Source organism: Lissotriton helveticus, chromosome 2_1 (assembly GCF_964261635.1).
Source record: "Lissotriton helveticus chromosome 2_1, aLisHel1.1, whole genome shotgun sequence".
Taxonomy (NCBI): domain Eukaryota; kingdom Metazoa; phylum Chordata; class Amphibia; order Caudata; family Salamandridae; genus Lissotriton; species Lissotriton helveticus.
The window spans coordinates 1,283,534,451-1,283,557,981 of record NC_136059.1 but is presented as its reverse complement, the minus strand read 5'-3'; the positions used below and the strand labels follow the sequence as shown (position 1 = coordinate 1,283,557,981).

General features: G+C 44.3%; 1 protein-coding gene across 2 annotated transcripts in view; it reads left to right on the top strand.

The window, feature by feature from the left end:
• The window catches only part of SMARCAD1 (SNF2 related chromatin remodeling ATPase with DExD box 1), an 809,617-nt gene that overhangs the window by 187,184 nt on the left and 598,902 nt on the right, over positions 1 to 23,531 (top strand). For both annotated transcript variants that reach the window (XM_078676227.1, XM_078676228.1), the window contains exon 4: positions 10,914 to 11,088. In XM_078676227.1, the coding sequence (XP_078532353.1) occupies positions 10,914 to 11,088 (175 nt within the window). The remainder of the gene's footprint in view (positions 1 to 10,913; positions 11,089 to 23,531) is intronic.

Here is a 23,531-nt window from a genome sequence, read left to right as displayed (position 1 = left end):
TATAGCCCAATGTAGCCCAATATATATTTTTTCAAAGTTAATTTTCGTAAAAACCACTGGAGCACATATCTTGAGACATAGCAAAGGCACATCGGGCTACCAGTCCCTACAATTTTGCCAAGTTTGGTGGAAAACCATTCAGTCGTTCGGGCTAAAAGTGAGTCCAACCGCCCTATGGAAATTACCATGGGAAAAACACGTTTTGGGACCCCCCTTTTATCTCGGTCCCCGCTTTACGAATCCCCCCAAACTTTCAGGGAAGGACCGGAGCGCCGCGAGGCAAAGTTAAGGAAAATTTCAGGAAGATTCCTCAACCGGCGCCAAAGTTATTCCCAATAGAATGTTGCGATTTCCCTATGGAAAACAATCCTAACTATATGTTCGAGGCATGTGGGCTGCTAAATTCATATCTATTGCATAGATCGCCGCCTAGTGTTGGGTCCGGATGATTGCACATTGTTGTCCTGGAAGAGTCTTCGAAGTATCACGAGATAGGTGGCTCCTCCCCTGGACTACAGTGCGCATGGGCATCGACTCCATCCCCAGATTGTTTTTTTCCGCCATTGGGTTCGGATGTGGTTTCGACGTCTCCTTGTCGGAATCGAAAAAACGTACTTCTTTAAGGCCAAAAGGCCTTCGTATCTGCGTCGGTATTGTTCGCGTGCGGTCTCGAGCTTCATCCGACTCTTCGAGTCGGAATTCTGCGGAGTCGAGTAACTCTTCGGACATCGAGGCCCTCTCGTCGCAGCAAGACCCCGACGATCTTACCATGGAACGAAGTCCGTTCAAGTTCTGCCCCGTCTGTGGGTCCAAATACCCACATATCGACGTGCATCCAGTCTGTAACAAATGCCTCTCGCCGGACCACAACGAGGACAACTGCATGACCTGCTCAAAGTTCAGGTCAAAGAAAACGCTCAAGCTTCGGCGCGCGGCGCGCCTCGAGGCCCGGCGAGCGGCTCCGGCACCCGACGACCTATTCGACGACCCCGCAGAAGAAGGCCGAAGCCATCATCTTCAGATTTCACCACCGTCGACGGAGGTCGAGGCTGATCCCGAAGAACACATCGAAGGACAGGGCCAAGACCTTGAATACGTCGAGGAGGTAGGGGACGACGAAGAAGTTTATGGGGCCGCGGAAGATAGCTCGGAGGAAGAGCTATGCCCCGAAAGTTACATGATTCAGCCGCAGGTCACGGGATCGCCACTCGGCCTTACCCACGACCCTGAACCGCTATCCCCGGCCCCGCCTTCTGGCCCGGCCACGGACACACCAGCGGAGACGCCATTGCGCGTATCGAAACCGAAACCAAAACCTTCGGAATCGACGGCACCAAAGATGGCCGACGTCCCATCGAAACCGAAACCTTCGGATTCAACGACACCTAAAATGGCCGACGTCCCATCAAAAATGACAAAGCCTGCTCCCTCATCGACTCCGTCGCCCTCCGGCCCTCCGAAGTCGAAGAAGGCTGTTGAGTCGACATCGCCGCAAAAAGTGGCCAAGGACCCGTCCTCGAAGAAGGTCGTCCATCACGTGTCGAGCACGGTTACGCCGGCAAAGTCCACTAAAGCTGTCGAAACGCCTTCAGACGCGACTGCGGCGCCGACAGGCAAACGCCCGGTCGAAGCAAAGTCAGCACAGGACCACGACCCGAAGTCCGGAGGCACTACGCATCGGCACAAAGACACCAAATCTAAAGCAACGGCATCGGCGCCTAAGCCTACAACGGAGGCACGGACTGTTGCAGCCGAAGATTCGTCGGCGGCCACCTCGTCGACACCGAGGTCCTCCGATAGTGGCGGACATGGGGCATCGGTTACCAAACCCTCCGCTTCATTCACAAAGCAGGTCGCTGACTCCCTCAAACGTATTCGGGAGAAGACTTCGACGTCGACAACTCTCACGCCGTCGGCTCCGAAACCGGTGGACGCACTTGCGAAGCTTTCAACCAAGCTTCTCTACACTCTGCCGCCGAAGGTGGCACCGAAGGCATTTGCAACCAAATCGGTGCCGAAGATCACTGAAACGTCAGAACCTTCGACACAAAGTGGCCGATTGGATCGACATCAAGCCTCAGAAGAACACTCTGAGCATTACATCGATGCCGAAACCGGGAAATTGACCCTCTATAAACGAAAGATCACTTCTCAACCATTGGAATCCTATGTCATTCCACTGAAAAAGAAAAGGCCGGCACAGGACATTCCTGCCCTTGTTGAACCTATTCAGCCTCCACCAAGGAGGAGTCCATCACCTTCCCCCAACCAGTCAGGGGGAGAGGACGATAACCAGGATGACCAGTACAATTTCCCAGCTGACAATGGCCCTGATGTACAACAGGACTCATATGACGACACTGGTGACCAGGGAGGCCATCAGGTGGTACAGGACCCACAGGGTTTTGGTGCACGTACATCCCCAACTGAGGATTCAGCAGCATTTAATGCCTTGATAGAGCGGGCAGCTGCGAATCATGATGTGGACATGCATGCTGAGCCGGTGGAAGAAGATTTTTTGTTTGACACTTTCTCTGTCTCAGAAAGAACAGTTAAGGCACTTCCTATGCTAAAAGGTGTCTTTAAGCATGCCCCAGAGATCTTTAAGGAACCTACCAGGGCGAGAGTGGTGAACCCACGTATCGAAAAGAAATACAGACCAGCACCTGGGGACCTGCATATATTCGGGGACAGTTGCCTCTGGACTCGTTGGTGGTCGCCAATGCCCGCAAAAGGGCGAACTCCCAGACAACGGGTGAAGCTCCTCCCCCAGACAAGGAGTCGAAAGTGCTTGAGGCATCGGGCAAAAGGGTGGCTGCGCAGGCTGCCAATATCTGGCGTATATCAAACACACAGGCACTATTGGCACGATATGATAGGGCGCATTACGACACCCTAGAACAGCTCCTTCAACACCTACCTGATGAGTTTAAGGAGGCAGCCGAAATGCTCATACAAGAGGGAAAGCTCATTTCAAACGCTGCAATAAAGTGTGCACTTGATGTGGCTGATACAGCGGCTAGGGCGATTAACACTAGCGTCATGTTAAGGCGACAAGCATGGCTTCGCATATCAGGGTTTAAACCTGACATTCAAACAACAATACTCAACCAGCCCGTTAATCCTGACAGACTGTTTGGCCCAGATGTTGACACCACCCTCGAGAAAATTAAAAAGGACAATGAGACAGCTAAGTCCATGGGGGCGCTTCAGTCTCAACAATTCAGGGGGAGCACTTTTCGTCGCTCAGGTGCACGCGGTGTTACCAGAGGACACTTGGGTCAACAGACACAATTCACGAAAGGTGGCGCACAATCCTCGTACCCCAAGCAGGGTAGAGGGGGTTACAGAGGTAATAGTGCCAAGGGCAGAGGCAGAGGAAACAACAACTCCCGTTCCTCTGCCGCCAACAAACAGTGACTCTGTCACTGCCCCCCGACCATCCAACACCTGTCGGGGGGGAGACTCCAGCAGTTCCTGCCAGTCTGGACATCCATCACCACAGACAGGTGGGTAAGACAGCTTATCCAGTACGGTTATTGTTTGGAGTTGACCTCCACTCCACCCAACATTCCCCCAAGACAACGTCTTATGTCGGCAGAGCACTTGCACTTATTGCAGCAGGAAGTAGTGGTGATGCTGCAAAAAGGCGCAATCGAGCTCGTACCAGTGGAGGAGGAAGGCACAGGGGTCTATTCCCTGTACTTCCTTATCCCAAAGAAGGACGGATCCCTCAGACCCATTCTGGATCTACGCCCCCTCAACCTGTATATACTGTCGGAACACTTTCACATGCTTACACTGCAGCAGATTCTTCCCCTGCTGAACCAAGGGGACTTCCTAGCAACCTTGGACCTCAAGGATGCTTATTTTCACATACCACTCCACCCACAGAAAATACCTCAGGTTCACCATCCAAAACAGGCATTATCAGTTCAAAGTCCTACCCTTCAGAGTGACCACTGCCCCCAGAGTGTTTACAAAGTGTCTGGCGACAGTTGCGGCGCACCTCAGGAGACAGAACATACATGTCTACCCTTACCTAGACGACTGGCTCGTTCAAGCAAAGTCGGAACAAAAGTGCGCCGCAGACATGTCCCACACCATTCGCCTCCTTCACAGTCTGGGGTTCTCGCTAAACTACCCAAAGTCGCACCTTCAACCAGCCCATGTGCGGCAGTATCTAGGCTCAACAATAAATACCCTGACTGCTATGGCTCAGCAAAACCCGGTCAGGATCGACAACATTCAGTCGCTGATCCAGAGGTTCAGACAGCAACACTCACTACCAGCGAGAGTGTTCATGCAGTTGATAGGCATGATGGCCTCCTGCATCTTCATAGTCTCGCACGCAAGGTTGTATATGCGTCCGCTCCAAGAATGCTTGGCAAATCAGTGGACACAAGCTCAGGGACAACTGACAGACCTAGTGTTGGTGACCGGTCGGGCATACAACTCTCTGCATTGGTGGAATCCACACAACCTTTGCAAGGGACGACCGTTCCAAGAGCCTGTGCCACAGATTATCCTAACAACGGACGCATCTCTCCAAGGATGGGGAGCTCATGTGCTCCACTACACGGTGCAGGGACTGTGGACAACTCAGCAACAGAAGTTGCACATCAACTACCTGGAATTGATGGCAATCTTCATGGCGCTCAAGTCCTTCAAAGTACATCTATGCAACAAGGTTGTGTTGATCCGGACGGACAACATGACAGCCATGTACTACATCCAGAAGCAGGGAGGTACTCACTCGCCACAGCTGTCTCATCTGGCTCAGAGCATGTGGAAGTGGGCCATTCAGAGGAACATCTTCCTCATGGCAGAACACCTCCCGGGCAAGGACAATCAGATGGCGGATCTGCTCAGCAGATACAGCCATCAAATGCACGAGTGGGAGATACATCCATCAGCATTCCACCCGTACTTCCAACGGTGGGGTCATCCACAGATAGACCTCTTTGCCACAAGGGAAAACGCAAAATGCCAAAGCTTTGCCGCCAGGTTCCCTCACCCGGAATCGCAAGGGAATGCGATATGGATGAACTGGTCAGGCAGATTTGCGTACGCTTTTCCCCCAGCGCCTCTCATTCCGCTGGTGGCAAGAAAGCTAAAGCAACACTCGATGACGCTCATCCTGGTTGCTCCAACGTGGGCACGCCAACCATGGTACACCACGTTTCTAGAACTTTCCGTGGTACCGCATCAAAGGCTGCATCTCTCTTCAAGCCTCTTGACGCAGAACCATGGTGACATTCAGCATCCAGATCCGCAACAGCTCAACCTGGCGATCTGGCTCCTGAGGTCCTAGAGTTTGGCTACCTCAAACTGCCTCCTGAATGCATGGATATCATACGAGAGGCGAGAAAGCCCACTACCAGAGCTTGCTATGCAGCAAAATGGAAGCAGTTTGTCATTTACTGTACAGAACACAATATCAACCCGCTGGATGCATCCATTCCTAACATCATCTGCTATTTGTTACATCTTTACAAATGCAATCTAGCGTACGCTTCCATTCGGATACACTTATCCGCCATAGCGGCTTATCTCCAAAACAGGCAGCATCTCTCTGTTTTCAGGGTGCCTGCCATTAAAGCCTTCCTGGAGGGACTGAAACGAGTCATTCCTCCGAGAACACCACCAGCTCCAGTGTGGAACCTCAATGTGGTCCTCACTAGGCTGATGGGCCCACCTTTTGAGCCACTGCACTCCTGCGAAATTCAGTTCCTGACATGGAAAGTGGCTTTTCTCATTGCTATTACATCGCTCAGGCGTGTTAGTGAGCTGCAAGCGCTCACAATCCAGGAGCCATTCATACAAATTCATTCAAACAGGGTAGTACTACGCACTAACCCCAAATTCCTTCCGAAGGTGGTGTCACAGTTTGATATCAACCAAACTATTGACCTGCCCGCATTCTTTCAAAACCCACAAACAGTAGCGGAAAGAATGCTCCATACATTGGACGTTAGGAGGGCGTTGATGTACTACATTGACAGAACACAACACTTGAGGAAAACACAACAACTTTTTGTTGCCTTCTCAGCACAGCACAAAGGCAACCCTATTTCCAAAGCAGGAATAGCCAGATGGATTGTTAAGTGCATTCAAATCTGTTATCAAAAAGCTAAACGTACTTTAACAATACCCCCAAGGGCGCACTCCACACGCAAGTTGGGGGCCTCCATGGCCTTCCTGGGGAACATTCCTTTGGAAGACATTTGTAGAGCAGCCACGTGGTCTACACCGCACACATTTACCAAACATTACTGTGTCGATGTGCATTCCAAGCAGCAAGCAGCTGTAGGACAGGCTGTTCTCAAGACACTCTTTCAGACTTCTGCAGCTGGCACGGGCAACCGCCGTTAATGGAGGGACTGCTATGTATTCTATGCAATAGATATGAATTTAGCAGCCCACATGCCTGGAACTGAATATGCTACTTACCAGTATGCATCTGTTCTTGGCATGTAGGGCTGCTAACATTCATATCGCCCACCCTCCTCCCCGGTGCCCGTAGCGGCTGCAGATACTCTCTTGCATTCAATCATTAGCATGGACATCCTTTACACTATTTCACTCCATCTCTGCCACAATGGCTAAAAACAATCTGGGGATGGAGTCGATGCCCATGCGCACTGTAGTCCAGGGGAGGAGCCACCTATTTCGTGATACTTCGAAGACTCTTCCAGGGCAACAATGTGCAATCATCCGGACCCAACAATAGGCGGCGATCTATGCAATAGATATGAATGTTAGCAGCCCTACATGCCAAGAACAGATGCATACTGGTAAGTAGCATATTCAATACCTACTGGCTATCGCCAGTAGGGGATATATATATATATATATATATATACATATATATATATATATATATATATATATATATATATATATATATATATATATATATATATATATATATATATATATATGTTTTCCGGGGTCCTCACTCATGGGTGGGAATATTTAAGTGCTTATGACTTTGATGAGGATACCTCTGGAAGAGAACTAGAATTACAGGTAAGTAAGTTATCCATACAAGCCTACATACATCTAGGCATTCGCAACGCTAGAACTACAGCCCATGCACACAAATCAATGCAAAGATAATGCAAATACAATCAGTCAAAACTCAGTTACGTGATATGCCCAGGTTGCATATTTTATAAAGGCTGCAGGTAAACATAATCATTGGCACATGGGTAAGATATTTACATTTTTGGGGCAAGGAAATGAATGAATTCATGCCCTTCTAAATTGCAGTCTCTCCTTTGCATATAGTCTGAATATAAAGTGACTTAAGTATGCAGTCAATAAAAAACAAAAACATTTTAAAGTGAGCAATGTTGCATTAAATGGGTCTATCTCACAGTATCTGATGCATGGCCTAGAGATGGACTCTCTTTGACCCCGGTGATTTCCATGTGATTAGTGGCAAATCAAAGTATTCTATTAGGACTACTACATAATGGGAGTAAAATATCTGAAGTCTGAGTATTGAGTGATGGGAACACATCTTGGCATGTGCTGGTGATCATGGTTAAGATGCGGACACATTTGGGAGACTGGATATTTTCGTGGCATTGTACTCCTACTGTAACTAGATAGTACATTTTCGAATGGAAAAGGAGATCCTTTGCAGTCATAAATAGTAAATATACCTATTTGAATAGACCATATGAAGCAAAGTGAGCTGAATAGACTGGACTAAATAGTAGACTGGGATGGACTAGTCTAAACTGGACTAGATAACAGTGGACTAATGTGCACTAGATTACAATAGACTGAACAGGCCAACATTACAATAGACTCTACTAAATACAGAATACCCTACTACATAGATTAGAAGACTAAATTGAGTAATTTTAGGCACACACTATGCAAGTATTTGACCTGCTCTGTGACAGATTTTTCAGTTGTATTTAGCAATTGGCCTATACCTTTTTCATCCATTTCCCTGTTGGCCAGGCAGAGATTGAAATATGAGAATGCTGGTTTATAACTGTTAGAGACCAAAACAACTGGTACTACATCATGTTAGTAGAACAAATGATTTATTTTTTTATTTTATTTATAGAGTTTTATATAGCGCGAACATGACCCAAGAGGGTATCAGAGCGCTTTACAAATGATCAGGGACAAAATCGAGAGTGACACATATGGCAGAACAACAACAAACTTTTTGCAAAACACAGGTGACCACAAGAGGGCATATCGCTGTCTTCCAGTATAAAATGCTATGCTGAGACTAACTTTAAACCCTTTCCCTTTTTGTAAGTGTGGTGTTCAGTGCAGCACCAATGCGAAGTCGAAAAAGTAAGGAGAAATAAAAACCTTTTTTCATTCGTAACGCCTACTGGAAATGGGAGCTATTTTCTGACTCTAAACCCTGTTACTTTTTTAAGTAAATAGGGCTTAGCGTCAGAAAGCTTGGGTGGTTGTATGGGAAAGTCCATGCACCACTCATGCTATGCCCCGTTGAAACTAAGTAATGCAAACCAGCGCTATGCGCTGCTTTGCGTTACTTTAAAGTGATTTTCCAGTGCTAAAGAAGTTTAGCTCTGAAAGTAAATGGGTAAAAAAGATTTCAAATGGATTTGCGTAACTTTTGTGATGTAAACACAGTGTAAAATCTTAGGGCCTGATTATGAGTTTGGTGGTGTGGGAGTGGGCCGTCATGACACCGGCCCACTACCACACTGCTAAAGCTCAATGCCACCCGCCAAATTATGAGTTATCTTGCGGTCTGGCAGGTTGTCCTTTGGCATTCCCACAGCGGTGTCTAATAAAAAGGCATCTCAATGGGAGCACCAACGCTCGTTCCTGCACGGCATTTTAATGGTATGTAATATTTAAATCTACTTATGGAGTGCACATACTCCCAATGAAGTCATGGTGCTGAATATGCAACCCAACTAACTCAACTACCAGTTCTTAGCAAAAAGGGACATTTTAAGAACTTTTGTTGGAAGTGGTAAGAGATAAAACAAAGATGCAATGGGTGTGCATTCTAGGTAAGAGAACTTAACAATATTTGTATACTGTGTATCCAGTGCTTTAATGTTAGTGTTAAACATAAATATTTAAGGAGTTAGAGACCTATGCAAAAAAACTGCCATCCTAAGAATTCTTAAGTCTCTGTACCATCCATAATTTCACAATAATATTCTTTATTAAGCATATAAAAATAAGACCATAAAAGAGACAATTTAAATACACATACATCAAGTGTAAACATTCTCCATAAAACAGCCAGAGACAACATATCAGATTTCCAAAAACTACAGCTTGAAGGGCAAGAATTCTATACGTTTGCCTTTAAAACGAGAACCTCTACTCTCTTACAATGGGGGTGTATCTATATATATATATATATATATATATATATATATATATATATATATATATATATATATATATATATATATATATATATATATATATACATACACATACGCAGTATTTCCAGCTTCCCTTCGCCACACACTGACCACAAAGTAGGTGCAAATGTAAAAAAATGTTTTTGTTGATGTATGTATATATATATACATATATATATCTATATATATATTTATTGATCAAGGTCTTGTTTGACCGAAACGCGTAGTGGTGGAGAGCGTAATAAACCTCTGAGCACTAGTACCTGGGTTTGCCTCCTCTTTGATGCTGCGAGACATCCTTCTGCCGAATATGAATATATATAATAATTCTCCATCCTACTACCTTGTTTCTATTCAAAAAGCGTTTTTTCTTTTGCCAATATCATGGACTTCCTCAGGCCTCTAAGCATGTCAGTGAAACACATAGTGAAACAAATATACATCGGTTAACTGTTACTTGCATAGTTGTATAGAAAGAACGTACGTTTAGACAAACACATCATACTTTTAAGGAAGAATCCACAAAAAATAGTACTTGCGTGACAACATGAGATAGCGAAAAAAATTGGCCTACTGATCGTACATACAATCACCATGTTTGTTCCAATGTAAACAAAACATATATCACATGTTTGTCAAATGGTATTGTCTTAATCATCTTTCTATACATGTCACAGTTAACCAATGTATGTATTTGTTTCATTGATATTTTTACAGTCCTGAAGATCAGGTTTCAGGTGAAACACGTTGGCTGCGTGTGTAAAAAGAAATTGCAAGAATAAACCGACTTATTGCATACTTCAGCAAATAATTGTTGTGGACTCTGTAACTTAAAATTGCCTCATCGTTTGGGTTCTAAAATGTCTAGTATATGGCCATCTTTTTACTGGTCATTTGAGGTGGGCAATTCTCATCCAATTCTGTGCGAGTGAATACATTAGGTGGTGCAGTGACCGAGTTCCCTGGCTGCCAATACTTTTTCAATGTAACCTTATTTTCTAAAGATTTTTGGAGACAGCCTCTCAAACTCCCTTTGAAACAGTCTGGCTCATTATTCCCTCTACTACTCTGACACCGTAGGTTTTTTTGGCAGCCTGTTTGATCTCTGTGAACTTAACCAGTGGTTAATAGGATGTTTTGAATTATAGTTCTGCCACAATATGCAGACAAAATCCTAGCTGAAGTGTGAGCGCTGGAATATCTCCGGTGTCATTGTTGTATGCATCACTCAAAGTGTATTGTTTATATGCTTGCGAGAAGCTATTGGGTCCTAAAAAAAAAGAAAAATAGGAAACGATCAGCAATAAAGGTTTGCTGGTAACATTAGTTTTTTCATTATTTTATTTGGTGTCCTATGATGTAATAACACTTCCTCTACATACGGCGAAATTAAATTTTGTTATGGTACCACAATTTAACGTGCAAACATTGTTGTCCTCAGTGCGTTTGTGCTTCATTTAAATGTAAACAATGTTTTAAGCAGTCACCTGATCTTTAATTGTTTAAAATGTGTTTAAATAGAAATGGTGATGCCAACTGTATCCCTAAAAATACTGAAGAGGAGAAGCCTACTGTTGAATCTGATCCCGTCAATGGTGCTGCCCAGTCTTCTTCGCAAGAAACACTTGGCGTCGAAAGCAACCTTGAAAAACTGCAGGAAATCTTTCCACAAAAAACTGAAGAAGAATTATTAAAGGTACTTTCCAAAACAGTTTTGCAGATTATTTGCCTCTTGTACCACTGTCAGTTGTTATGTATTTTTTAGCATCATTTTTTGATACAGCAATAACCTGTTCAAACTGTGAAAATCCAATTGTACTCGCTGGCACTAACAGCTTGTTATTGGGGAGTGGGTTGTGGCGGATGAGGCGTAGTACAGTGTATGAAAATTGTGATCTGAATTATTAGGTTTGTAAGTGCTTGGAATACATTCTTTGGTGCATCTGTTGAGTCGTGGAAGAAGAGATTTGACAGAAACATGTAAGCTGGCGTAGGTTTATTTTGAGGGCTTTTAAATATTTCTTTACAAATCTTTGTTTAAACAGCCCTGCCATAATGATGTGTGGTTGCAGTTGGGCAGGTTAGTCTTTAAGACATGTTTTGCAGCGTGAATCTTATTTAGATTCACATACTATGCAGTTGCAAGGTAAAAAATCTAAAGATTTCCTCATTTTTGGCTCGATTATTATTTAAAAAATTTTTTTTTGTAGTTGTTATTGGAGAGATGTGTGTCTTTTGGTATATATTGGAAGGTTATTTGGTGGGTTCCCGGTAATTGGATTGGTGATGTTGGGAGGATTTGCTTTCTATGAATAGGTTAAAAATTCTCTCCTGGAATATCAATGGCCTACGTACCAGCCCTAGAAAGAATAAGATAATGCAGTATGTTCACGAATCTGATGCGCAGGTCATTGTGCTCCAGGAGACACATCTTATCGAAGCTGAGATGCTTGCTCTGGTTAAAAAAAATAGGTGGATTGACTTATGTATTTCTATGACGCAACCCATGAATATTAGAGGAGTTGCTATTATTTTTAAGAAATCTATAAAGGCACGATTAGTTTCCAAGTTAGTTGATCCAGGGGGTAGATGGGTGATCATATCAGTAAATATAGGAGGGGCCTTAATTACTATAGTGGGATATTACGGTCCAAATCAGGACGATCCTTTGGTCCTGAGGTCCATTTTTCCCCACTTACTCTCTTTTCCGGAGCCGACTATACTGGCAGGAGATTTTAATATAGTTTTAGACCCTTATCTTGATAAACCCCCGACTATCAGGCCTTTAACTTCCTCTAAAACTAGGGGTCTCTTGTTGGAGACTATGAAGCAATTAGGCTATGTGGATATATGGAGAATAAGATCAAGTCAACAACAGGGCATCTCATTTCGCAATTACAAATACCATCATCAATCTAGAATTGATTTTATGCTGATTAGTCAAAAACTGGTTAGCTTAGTGCAAAACAGCTCTTACCTTCCATTCCATTTGTCGGACCACTCGGCCGTTCTTTTAGAACTGGTAGGTTTCCCTAAAGTTCCGTTGAGAATCTGGTCGTTTGACCGTTCATTACTTTCATCCTTAGAAGATATCACTTTTCTTACAATCGAAGCTCAGAGTTTTATGGATATCAATATTGGGTCAGCTTCCTCGGGGTGCATATGGGATTCATTTAAGGCCTTCGTAAGGGGCCTAATAACCAATAAGGTTACATATAGGAAAAAGATCTTTAGGGATGCGGTTGCATCTAAGGAAACTGGGATATTTTACAAGATTGGCAGAAAAAGTTAATCACTCTAAAGGGGGGAATTAGGTTCAATTCTGGAAGCACGGATTCTTGAAAGATGGGAAGCTAGTAAGCTAGCTCACTTCCAATATGGAGAAGGTGCCGGGAAATTGTTAGCCTGGAAAGCGAAAACCGACCAGGTTAGAAATAATATAGACTCAATTGTTTTGAAGATGTGGTTTACTCTGCCAATGAGGATATTAGAAGATCTTTTAGGCAATTTTTTCAATCTATATACCATGAAGATAAACACATTGAGGTTGATTGGTTAAGGGAGATTTCTCTCCCTTTATTGTCTGTGGAACAGAGTGGCTCTCTGGACAAGACCATCACACAGGAAGAGGTCAGACTTGCTATCTAAAGTAGCAAGAAGGGTAAAGCAGCAGGCCCAGATGGGCTTCCGATTGAAATCTATTGGGCTCTGGAGCAGGTATTTGTTCCCTTCCTCACCTCATTGTTTAATCAGATCCTCCAGGAAGGATTGCCACCACCTACTTCATGGAATAGCGCGTCTATTACTCTGATTTTGAAACCCGGTAAACCAGCAACATGCTGTGGGTCGTATAGACCGATCTCCATCTTAAATGCTGATTATAAAATCTTCACGGCTGTTCTTGCAAATAGATTGGGAGTGGTAGCATCAGGCATTCTGCATCAGGATCCGAGGGGTTTTGTGAGGAGTCGTCAGTTGCATGAATTGACCTATGATCTAATAGGGGCTATTGATATGGCAACTATGGATTCTCTCCCTCTGACTGTACTCGCGCTTGACGCTACCAAGGCCTTCAACAGGGGGAATTGGACAGGGGGTCTTGGCGAAGTTTAACATCGGGTATAGATTCCGTCGAGCCGTGAGACTACTCTATCAGAACCCTTCAGCTTGCCTGCTGGTCAATGGAGAGTTGTCAGATCCATTTAATATCACAAGGGGAACACGACAGGGCTGCCCTCTCTCCTCTCTCCCCTCTCCTATTTGACTTATATATTGAACCCTTCGTCAACGGCTGAGGGACGACTTTAACATCAAGGCTTTTGTCTATAGGAGATGGGAGAAGAAGGTGGCCCTGTACGCCGATGATATCCTCATCTTTTCCTCAGAACTTCGTACGGCCCTTCCATGAGCGATTGCCTTAGCTCAAGACTTTGGTGAGATCTCAGGTTACGAGGTTAATGCCTCTAAAACAGAGATTATGGTTTGGAACGATCCTGAGCCAGTGGCAGGCGCTCCGTTGAGCCTTACTCTGTTATCTTGGCCTCAACATTGTTGAGGACATAAATAAGATAGCCACACTTAATTTCACTGTTGTGGCAAAGGATTGCCGAAGACTTATGCGATCTTGGTCTTCACTTCCTTTGTCTATTTTGGGTAGGGTAAACCTAATAAAAATGTCTATACCACCAACAATTACTTATTTGTTTAACACCATACCTCTTTATTTTGAGCCCTCTCTTTTATCTAAACTACAGGGTGAAATCCGCTCTTTCATCTGGAATAAACATATACCTAGGATCGCCCGGAAAAAACTCAGGCGGCGTAGAGAAAAGGATGGTCTAGCAGTACCGGACCTCCAACTTTACGCGTGGGCATTTCAATTCTCCCACGCCAGGATGTTACTAAAAATGCCCACTAACGTTGGGATTGGGTGTATGTTTGCAGCTTTGCTTAGAGTGGAAGGAGTGGGCCAGTCTGGTTTTTTGTTCAAATTTGGTGACCCCAAGTTTTTTAAGAAGGTGAAGCTGAAGGTGTTGCAGGGGATGGCGAAAGCATGGGTTAAACTTAGGAGCTCTATAAGGTTGGGATATTTCTCAAGTAGGTCGCCGCTGTGGAACTCACCTGGGAGCCCGGGGTGGCTTCTTGATAGTCTTGCAACACCATTGAGGGAGGCGGGCTTGGTGGTCTGGGGAGATCTATTTGTAGAGGGCTGTTTGCTCCCATGGGAATCTTTGTTGACTAAAATGGGGCCAGGCCTTTCAAGGTTTAAATATCATCAGATTGTAAGTTGGGCCCACTCACAGATTTCGGCTAAGAGCAGATTTCCATTAGGAGGGGACCTCCATATAGTGGCCCTGTTGCTAGATAAACCACCAACCAGAAAGGAGGTCTCATTATGGTATAACCTACTATTAGATGAGGTCGATGGTGAATTCCAACTGCCGGTGACGTTGTGGGGTTCCTCCTTTTCTGGCTCTAGCCATGAGAACCTGTGGTTTACATCTTTTAAGGTTATGTGGGATATTGTGAAGTCTGCTTGGCTTCGTAGAAACCATCTTTTCACCCTTCATTGGGCCTACTATTCTCCACAGAGGTTATCAAAATTCTCAAAAGACCCCCCTGTGGCATGTCCCAAGTGTGGGTTGATAGCTGCTTCAGATATACATATGTTTTTTGATTGTCCCCTGCTGCTTCCCTTTTGGGATTCAATAAGTGCTTCACTCATGACCGCTGTGGGGTTCCAAGTCTTGATAAACTCTTTGTTAGCAATATTTGGAGTTTCGGAGGGGGTCCGTGGTCCAGCTAAGGACCTTCTCTTTTACTCCATATTCCTTGCCAGAAGAGAAATCTGTAAGAAATGGAAGGACCCGTCATCACCTTCCTTGTTTGACTGGCGTACTTCTGTTCTGCAAACAGCAAAATTGGATTTGGCAAGATCTGGAAATCCTGACAAAAGAGCCTTTTGGCTCCTTCTCAATTGGGCGCAACCGTGATTTTAGACTGTGTTTTTTTTGTTTTTTTCCCCCATGGTTCAATGATTACGCTGCTTTGTCTGGTTCGGTCCTAGAGATGGGTATGCAGCATCATCACCCTTCAATGGTTACCTTGTCGTGGCACTTTTGGGTTGTAGAGATAATACGGAGCTGTGACATCGAACTAACAGTTTGGCTGTCCCTACCAGTTCATCTGTGGCAGTATGTCTCTCTCCTTGTGCTACTAGGTGGTAAACCAGGGGCGAAAATGAGGATCAAAAAGGGAGAGAAAAACCCCCCAATGTACAGTATTAATCAAACCAGAAGAAGGCGGTTTACAAAGTCAAATCCAACTACCTCAATATTTTTTTACACATGAATATTAATCCATCCATTCCAACATTCAGAGGATTGGGTCACTAGGTTTGTTTAGTACTGTTGATGATGTTTTGACCCACTAGAGCCGTGGTTCCCAAACTGTGCCCGCGGCACCCCGGTGCGCCATTATAAGTCACCAGGGGCGCCGCGCTCACAATGTGGGAAAGTGAAGCTTGCTGCTGCCGCGGCGCAAAATACGTTCCTCCTGAAATATCCGGAAACATGGTTTGGCCCAAGAGCGCGCCAACTTGTCTTATAATATATATATTATAGGCGCTGGACTCGGCGGGGAGATGAGGCGCAGCTGACTCCGCTCTCGAAGGTGAAGGTGCAGCTGCGGAGGGACGAGCCATGGTGACCACCAAAAAGGGTGGGTTCAGAATATTAAAGGTGTCATTTTACAAGTGTGCACGAGGGCGCTTGTATTCTGGGTGTGCAATGGTGAACAGGCATCACTTCTTTTCAGAAAGGAAAATGAGTAGAAAATGCTAAATAATTGTACGTATATAGAAACAACCAAATAACACGTTATTTACATACCCCCTGCTAGGAAACCTCACGTACGCATTGATAACTACAGTGCAATTATATGATGTTATTACCACAGTACAGTGAACGGCACAGTTCACTGCCTCGTATATTAAATATCGAAGTAGTGACTTTACATAAAGAGCATCCGTGACGTCTCTGCCAGAATTGCTGACTTTGAAACTGGGAAACCAGGTGGGAATCTCAGCGTCTGTTCAACATCCTGTGATTCTGGGCAAATCACTCCACCTCCTTGTGCCTTTCAAAAAAGGAACGTGACATTGTGTAAAGTTACTGCTGCTTGTGTAAAGCGCCACAATACCGTCACGTCGAGCATGCGCTATATAAAACTGCAAAAACAACCAGACAAAACTAACAGTCAGGGGCCCTCTTCAATTTGATTTTATTCTCAGCAGTGCAATAAATTGCTGACACTTATGATTTAAAAAAACCAACTGCTTTCTCCAAATATCTCATTTAAAGCGAGCACACGAGACAAAATTGCTCTTCTGGTCTTTAATTGTTGTAACAAAATGCTTAATTTTTTCTGCCACAATATTAGCAATGGGGCCTTTCAATATATTATAAGCCAAGATCAAAGTGACCAATGAAATTGTAATATGGCGCTTTTATGATTTCTTTAACGAACTACGTGGAGCCCGCCTTTTTACAGTAAATATTATGCTGGTGATACAGGTGTAAAACGAAGGTTGGGCAGAAGATGGCTTGGCATTTGATCAGTAGTATTAATAATCAAATGCCATGCCAATCTTCTGTGCAACCTCCGTTTTACTCCCATATCACCAGCATTATTTTTACTGTAAAAAGGGGGGCTCCACGGAGCTCGTTAAAGAAATCATAAAAGCGCCTTAGCACGATTTCATTGGTCACTTTTAAATTGTAATAATTATATATTTGTCTGCTGATGTGAATGGCCACCCTGAGGTATTGCGTATGACAAATTGTGAATGCTTAATGTGGTTGGGTTGCATTGCATATTAAGGCAAGATAGTTTTTTCATGCTGACGTGTGAGCCTGTTAAATAGTCTCTCTGAAAGGACTGCTCACTTCACAGAAACTGGGTAAGTTAATCTGACCTGTATAACCCAAACAGTTTTCAAATCCAAAGCTAAGCTAAGTAAATAAAAAAGAGAGAAACTGAGTTTTGTTTCTGGGGACTTACTCACTCAAATAGAATGTTTCAAACAGTAGTAAAGTAGTCCATTGGCTACCATAATTCTTGATGTACTGGCCTTCATAAAGCGTTAACACTCTTAGTAAATATCCAAAAAGGTTTCAAATAATTTGTGCAAGCTATTCTTACTTGTAGCTAGGGACAGTAACATCGACTAATATTAGCCCTCGATTGGCGTATCCTGACTTCTTAGGCAGAGTTATGTTCTGTGTCCTCCAATCTGGCATTAAGAGCTATGTTAAAGTAGTTCATTAAGATGAGTTTGAGGACACAAATATATACAAACTCACAGCTGGCATAAGGGTTTGGGACCAGGCACACAGTTTGCATCACTGGAGCATGTGTGCACTCTGTTGCATCTGCTATCTGCTGCCTTTTCATTGCCTTACGTGTGCTCCACAGCATTGTGCAGTGGTGTGTGTGCTCCACAGCATTTTCTGAATTGTTGTGGGTGTGGTTTTACATTTGCCGCAATATTGTTGTGTGCAGCATTGTATTTTCAGCATTTGCATGCGGTTATGTGTGAATGGTAGTGTATCGTGTGTTTGCTTTGATGACTAGAATGTGCTGTGCTGCATTTGCTACTTCGATGTGTGTGTACGCTTCGCATTTGCAGAAATTATTTGTGCTTTGCTGCATTTGTGGCTGTAGCTTGTCTCTGGTCTGATGTATTTGCAGCAATGGTGTATCGTTTCTCACTTAGTGAGTTTTTATTAAACAACTTATCTTTTTATTTTGTTACAAATATGATTATAATACCTTAATTGCATCCCAATTAATTTAAGGGAGACAACAGGAAGTACCTCTGAAGTCGTGCTTACATCCCCCCACCCGCTCACCGGTAAAAAATGGTGGGGAGCCATGGCCAACTGCCAATTAGGCCAAGGGAGTCACGGGTCAAAAAAGTTTGGGAACGACTGCACTAGAGGATAAGGGGGTCTCATCAGGACCATACAAAGTAAGGGACACCTGGTAAATGAGTACAGAAGATAACTTGGTAAAAAGCCATAGAGCAAGACCCAAGGTATAAGTTAAGGAAAAATGTGCCTACCTGATGGAGCCGAAGAAAACAGAAAAGTGAACATCACCACTAGTGCTATAAAAAATTAATATTACTACATGAGGAACCATATAAGGGAACAATATAGAAATTGCAGGTAAAAACATGGGAAGAGAATTATGTACTATTCAATGGTACGGTAATATATTATAGAGGGTCATAGACTCATGGTGTCCACTCATCCCCCCCAAGAAAAGAGAGAAAAACCTGGTTGGATAAATCCGGATCCGTGTGCCTTAATATTGTCACAGAGGGATGTCCATGACTGCATGAAAAGAATAAATGCAGGTAGTTCATAATGGAACAAAGCCCTCATGGGTAGGCGGCAACTGTCAGCCTTGCCTCACAACAAGGATTCTGCTGAGAAACGCCAAGTGTCACGACCTAAGAACCGGCCCGGGAACTCACATCGAGGCTTGGAACACAAAGGTTCAATCCTACATTTGCCTGAGAGGGGCGGGGTCAGCCAAAAGTGACGTGCGAAGAGCACAATGTAGAAGCATTTGGAACAAGGATGTTCCATACTTCGGTGCCAATCAATAACTACAAAAATGTGACATGCAAAGAGTATTGTTCAGGAGCATGCTGTGAAATGATAAATTACTGACATGCACTAGGGCTGAAAGAGGGGAACCAGATAATGCTAAATAAATAACTAAAAAAAAAAGTGTACAACATGCAAGATACAGAAGATACAACTCCTCTAAATGACAACAAACTCTATCAGCAATGCTCTGGGACTTCTATGGGGGTTATTGTTGCTCCCAATCTTGCAAATGTTTATTTGGGTGATTCAGAGCACAAATATGTGTCCAATACTAACAGGTACCTGTCCCAACATTTTGTGTTGGAAACGCTATTTAGACGATGTCTTTGCGATTTGGACTGGTGCAGAACAGGGTTTCCAGGATTTTGTACATTATCTGCATTAGGTGCAGAAACCTCTCCAATTCATTGATTCCACACACAAGTTTGACATTGCATGTTTTAGATTTGACCATCAAACACAGTGAGGGCAAACTGTATTCCAGCCTCTATAGAAAGCCGACTGAGAGGATCACTTTGTTAACCTAAGACACGCACTCAGGAATGGTCTGTTGTTCAGTCAGTGTTATATCCTGCCCCACTTGGTTCCTTTCCTCCTCCCCTCCACTTCCTCTTACATGGTTCTGTCTTAGAATGTTCGGAGTGAAGGCAGATTTGGAATGTTGGCACTGCCTTCACTGACTGAGCCTGGCACCAGCAAGGTGGGGGTGCGTGTAATTTATGAGTTAATAAATTCATGCCTCTTACCTTCTGCGGGGGAAACATGGCGGCAGTAGGCTGACTGCCGTAGTGCTCCGCTCCAAACACCGCGTGAGTGCCGCAGTGCTCACTTCGTCCTTTTTTTTCGCTCTGGAAAAACAAGTATGCTGCTTTTGATTACAGTGCTTACTTTTTGACATTTTTCCGACTGGGTCACGAAATTGCTCTCGGCAGGGATTTTTGACTGCTCGCCCGTCCGGTGAGGCTTCATTGAAGTACGGCTCGGGTTTCAGCTCTACCCCGATGTGTTTCGGCCACAGCGTGAAGGTGAAGGCGGAGGCGGAGAACACCGCGATCAAGGCCCGGAAACGCCCAGCGAGAACGAGAGCAGGAGAGCAGCGGGAGCCAGAGCTGCTTCACTGGGGCCAGGCCACCCTGGAGCTCCGCAGGGCTAGACACGTACGGAGTCTCCGTAGGGACTCCTACACTGGTGCATACAGCGAGAGGGAGCCAGTTTCCAGTACCAGTACCAGCATTAGCTCAGCACCGGGTCCCCTGGATACGGGGGCAGACGCAGGTTCTTCCGAAAGTGGGCACCTGGGGGAAGAAACATTCGAACCAGAGGTAAAGGGGAAGCATGGAGGGAAGAAAGGTGGGAGCAAACAGAAATCTTTTGAGGTCTCCTTTAAATTAATGAAAGCTGTGGGCGCATCCAAGGAAAGTTCAAGCCAGGGTAAGGATTTAACTAAAGGTCCGGGGAAGGCAAAGTGTCCTCGTAAGAAGAAAGGCAAAAGAGCGGAGGCACCTCTATCAGAGAAGTTATCAAGTAGAGCATCAACAGCATCAGATTCCTTGGAGGTGCTGGGTTCTGTATCAGGGGGGGCCCCCTCAAGTTTCTACCCAAGTTTCAACTCGGTTACCCTCCAGCTCGAATCTAGAAAAGGCTTCTTCATACCTCTCAATCGAGGTGAAGCCTAAGAGGGGGAGAAAGTGTAACAAGGCGGCCAAACCACCTCCTGTCTATTCCTCAAAGATTACCCCCTCTCTACGTTCATACTTTAAGGTGGTCCCTCAGGTGCTGGAAATAGGTCAAGAGCGCTCACTGAAGGAAAATTGTTTCACAGAATCACCGATTGTGAATAGCATAATGGCGTCAACGGAGCAAGGCCAGGAGTTAGATCAGGTGCAGGAATTTCCCAATGGATCAGTGGGGGGGTCACAGGATCCAGATTCTGACGCTCTTCTGCACCTAAATGTGGGGGCCGCAGAGGGACAAACAGTTTCACCAATCCTAGGATCAGTCCATGAAATTAATGCTACGGCTGTTACACCGGCTCAAATTTCAGCTTTATCCCCTACATCCCCGTTAACCTCTTCTCTAGATGAAAGTCGGGGTCAAGATCATTTAACAACAACAACAACTTGTAGTGTAGTTCCTATCATCCCAATAGGCTCTGCGCATTGGAATAATACCTACAGCAGTAAAGGCCTAGACCAGACGTTAACTAGGTCTACTACTGTCGATACTAGACTTAAAGTTTTGGGTTTGCCAGCGTAGCTCAGAGTTCACTAGAAACTTTCTCGAATGTTCAAGGAGGACTTAACTTCCCTGATTAGACAAGAAGGGATTTAGTTTCTGACAACCATAGAACATGACAACTTTGCTCTCCCCTAATCAAGAGTAAATCTCGAGAGTCGTGTGAACAAAAGGCAATTTATTTTACTCAGTCAGTACGTGCATTCTTAGTCTCATCAGATTGTAGAGAAAAGGAAGAGACGGGCGTGTTCAATAAAAGGTGTTATTTATTGATCAGTCTCTTTTCTCATACAAGAGAAATGGATCGATATTATTGCAATACTTATAGTTAAGTAAAGTGCATACATTAAAAGCAATAGTATAAAATAATACTGTAAAAACATTGATATGGTTTCTAAGCCATCAGATGTTTTAAAATGAATAAAATATATTACATACACATATACATTTGACTAAACGTACTCAACTGGTGTTTCTAAATACGCCTACCCCGTGTACCTGACCTAAGCCTAATACGTGGGCGGGAATAGAAAGTTACAGTTTAAGTTAAGTTTGTTTTTGCCAAGTGAATAACTAAAGAATTCTCTGTGAGGGGTTATTCAGTTCTGTACCTGGAATCTAGGTTGAATGAGGGATGGTATCTCTCGTCTCTGGTCTCGATATTCCAGGCTGCCTGCGAGGGCTACCCAGAAACGCCGGTGCTGGATTTCTCGGCAGGAGAAAGCAGCTTCTCTCAGCGCGTCAGAAAGGCGGGGCTGCGCCAGCGGGGTCTGCTCTGCTCTTCGCTTCGGCAAGTATGGCTGCTCCGTCTCGTCACCACGCGTGTGTTTGCATAGGGCAATATCGGTAATATTTATACCTTTAAGGTGCCGAGATTGACGTAAGGATGGACATAGATACGTCAATAAGGATGTCATACGACTTGCTCGTTAGCACATTCTTTTACTGAAGTTCTCGGTGAAATCAAAACAATGGCCGCAGGGTTTTGCCCAGGTTGTCATAGGTTTGATTTGTTATGAGAACTCCGTATGCCTTATCAGGGGCTGGAGGAATATCGCTTGTCTAATTAGATCGCAAGCGTTATGACCTAATCAGATAACACGTTCCTGTGCCGTAGTGTGACTGCGTCAGATAACGGTATCTGCATCATGGGGGTTTTCTGCCTCATGGGCTGACTGCTAGTTAACTTGTTGGTTTGTTTAACCAGAATAGGGTCAGGAATAGGGGGATCGATTCAGAACCTATAGGAATACATCACACCCACTCCACGCTAACTATGGTCATATTTACTAATCTATGCATAGTAAAACATAGTACAACATACTATAGAGTATGGTGTATACCTTACCACCCCAAAATACATAAATGCATTTTGAAATTTTCAAATATACGGAAAAATATTGCAGTCATATGTATTGTATGCACTCAAGCTGTAGAATAATGCCAAAGTAATCGCATTTGTATACATTATTGCTATTCGGTATATGAGAATTTACACATGAAATGGCTCTTAATACAGAAAAAAAGTTCGAGACCATTCCATCACAGAATAAAATATATATATGTGAACATACCAGCGGGCAGCTAATGTCTATAAGCTATCTAAAATTTAGAAACCTTAGTTCTCTAAGAATAGTTCTTACTTTAAGCAGAAGATAGTGTCCCGGAAAATATGCAAAAATATTTTGGGGCTGCTGAAAAACTTGCTGTCCGTGAACTGGAGGGAAAATTGTTCATGTGACTTTATTTTTAAAGTTGAAGGCCGAATTCAGGGAACGCCGTGTGCGAGCTTGCTCAAAAGTCTCTATTTCTGCTCTGGTGAGAACATCATATCATTTAGGCTTTCGAAAAAGCTGTCAACAGCTTCCTGGGAAAGTTCCACTAACTCGGAAATAGTTGTAATCATGCATTCGTGCGCATGATTTTCTCCATTGACATTCTGATTTGCATTGCTGACAGAAGGTCGTACCTGATCGATGCTGCTTTCATCTTGAACTTCACTACCCATCAATCGTAGTGGTGAAGCTTCCACGAATGCCGTCATCAGGATTGGTAGCCTTTGAGGGCAGCACAAAGCATGAACCTTGATCGGGCTCAACAATGTTTCTGCATCCATTGGCGCATCCGATTGTAGCGTCAGACAGGTGTCTAACACGCATTCTTCTCGGCATAGCAGACACCTTAATACAGGTAAAACGCATCTTTGCCACATTGGTCGAAATGA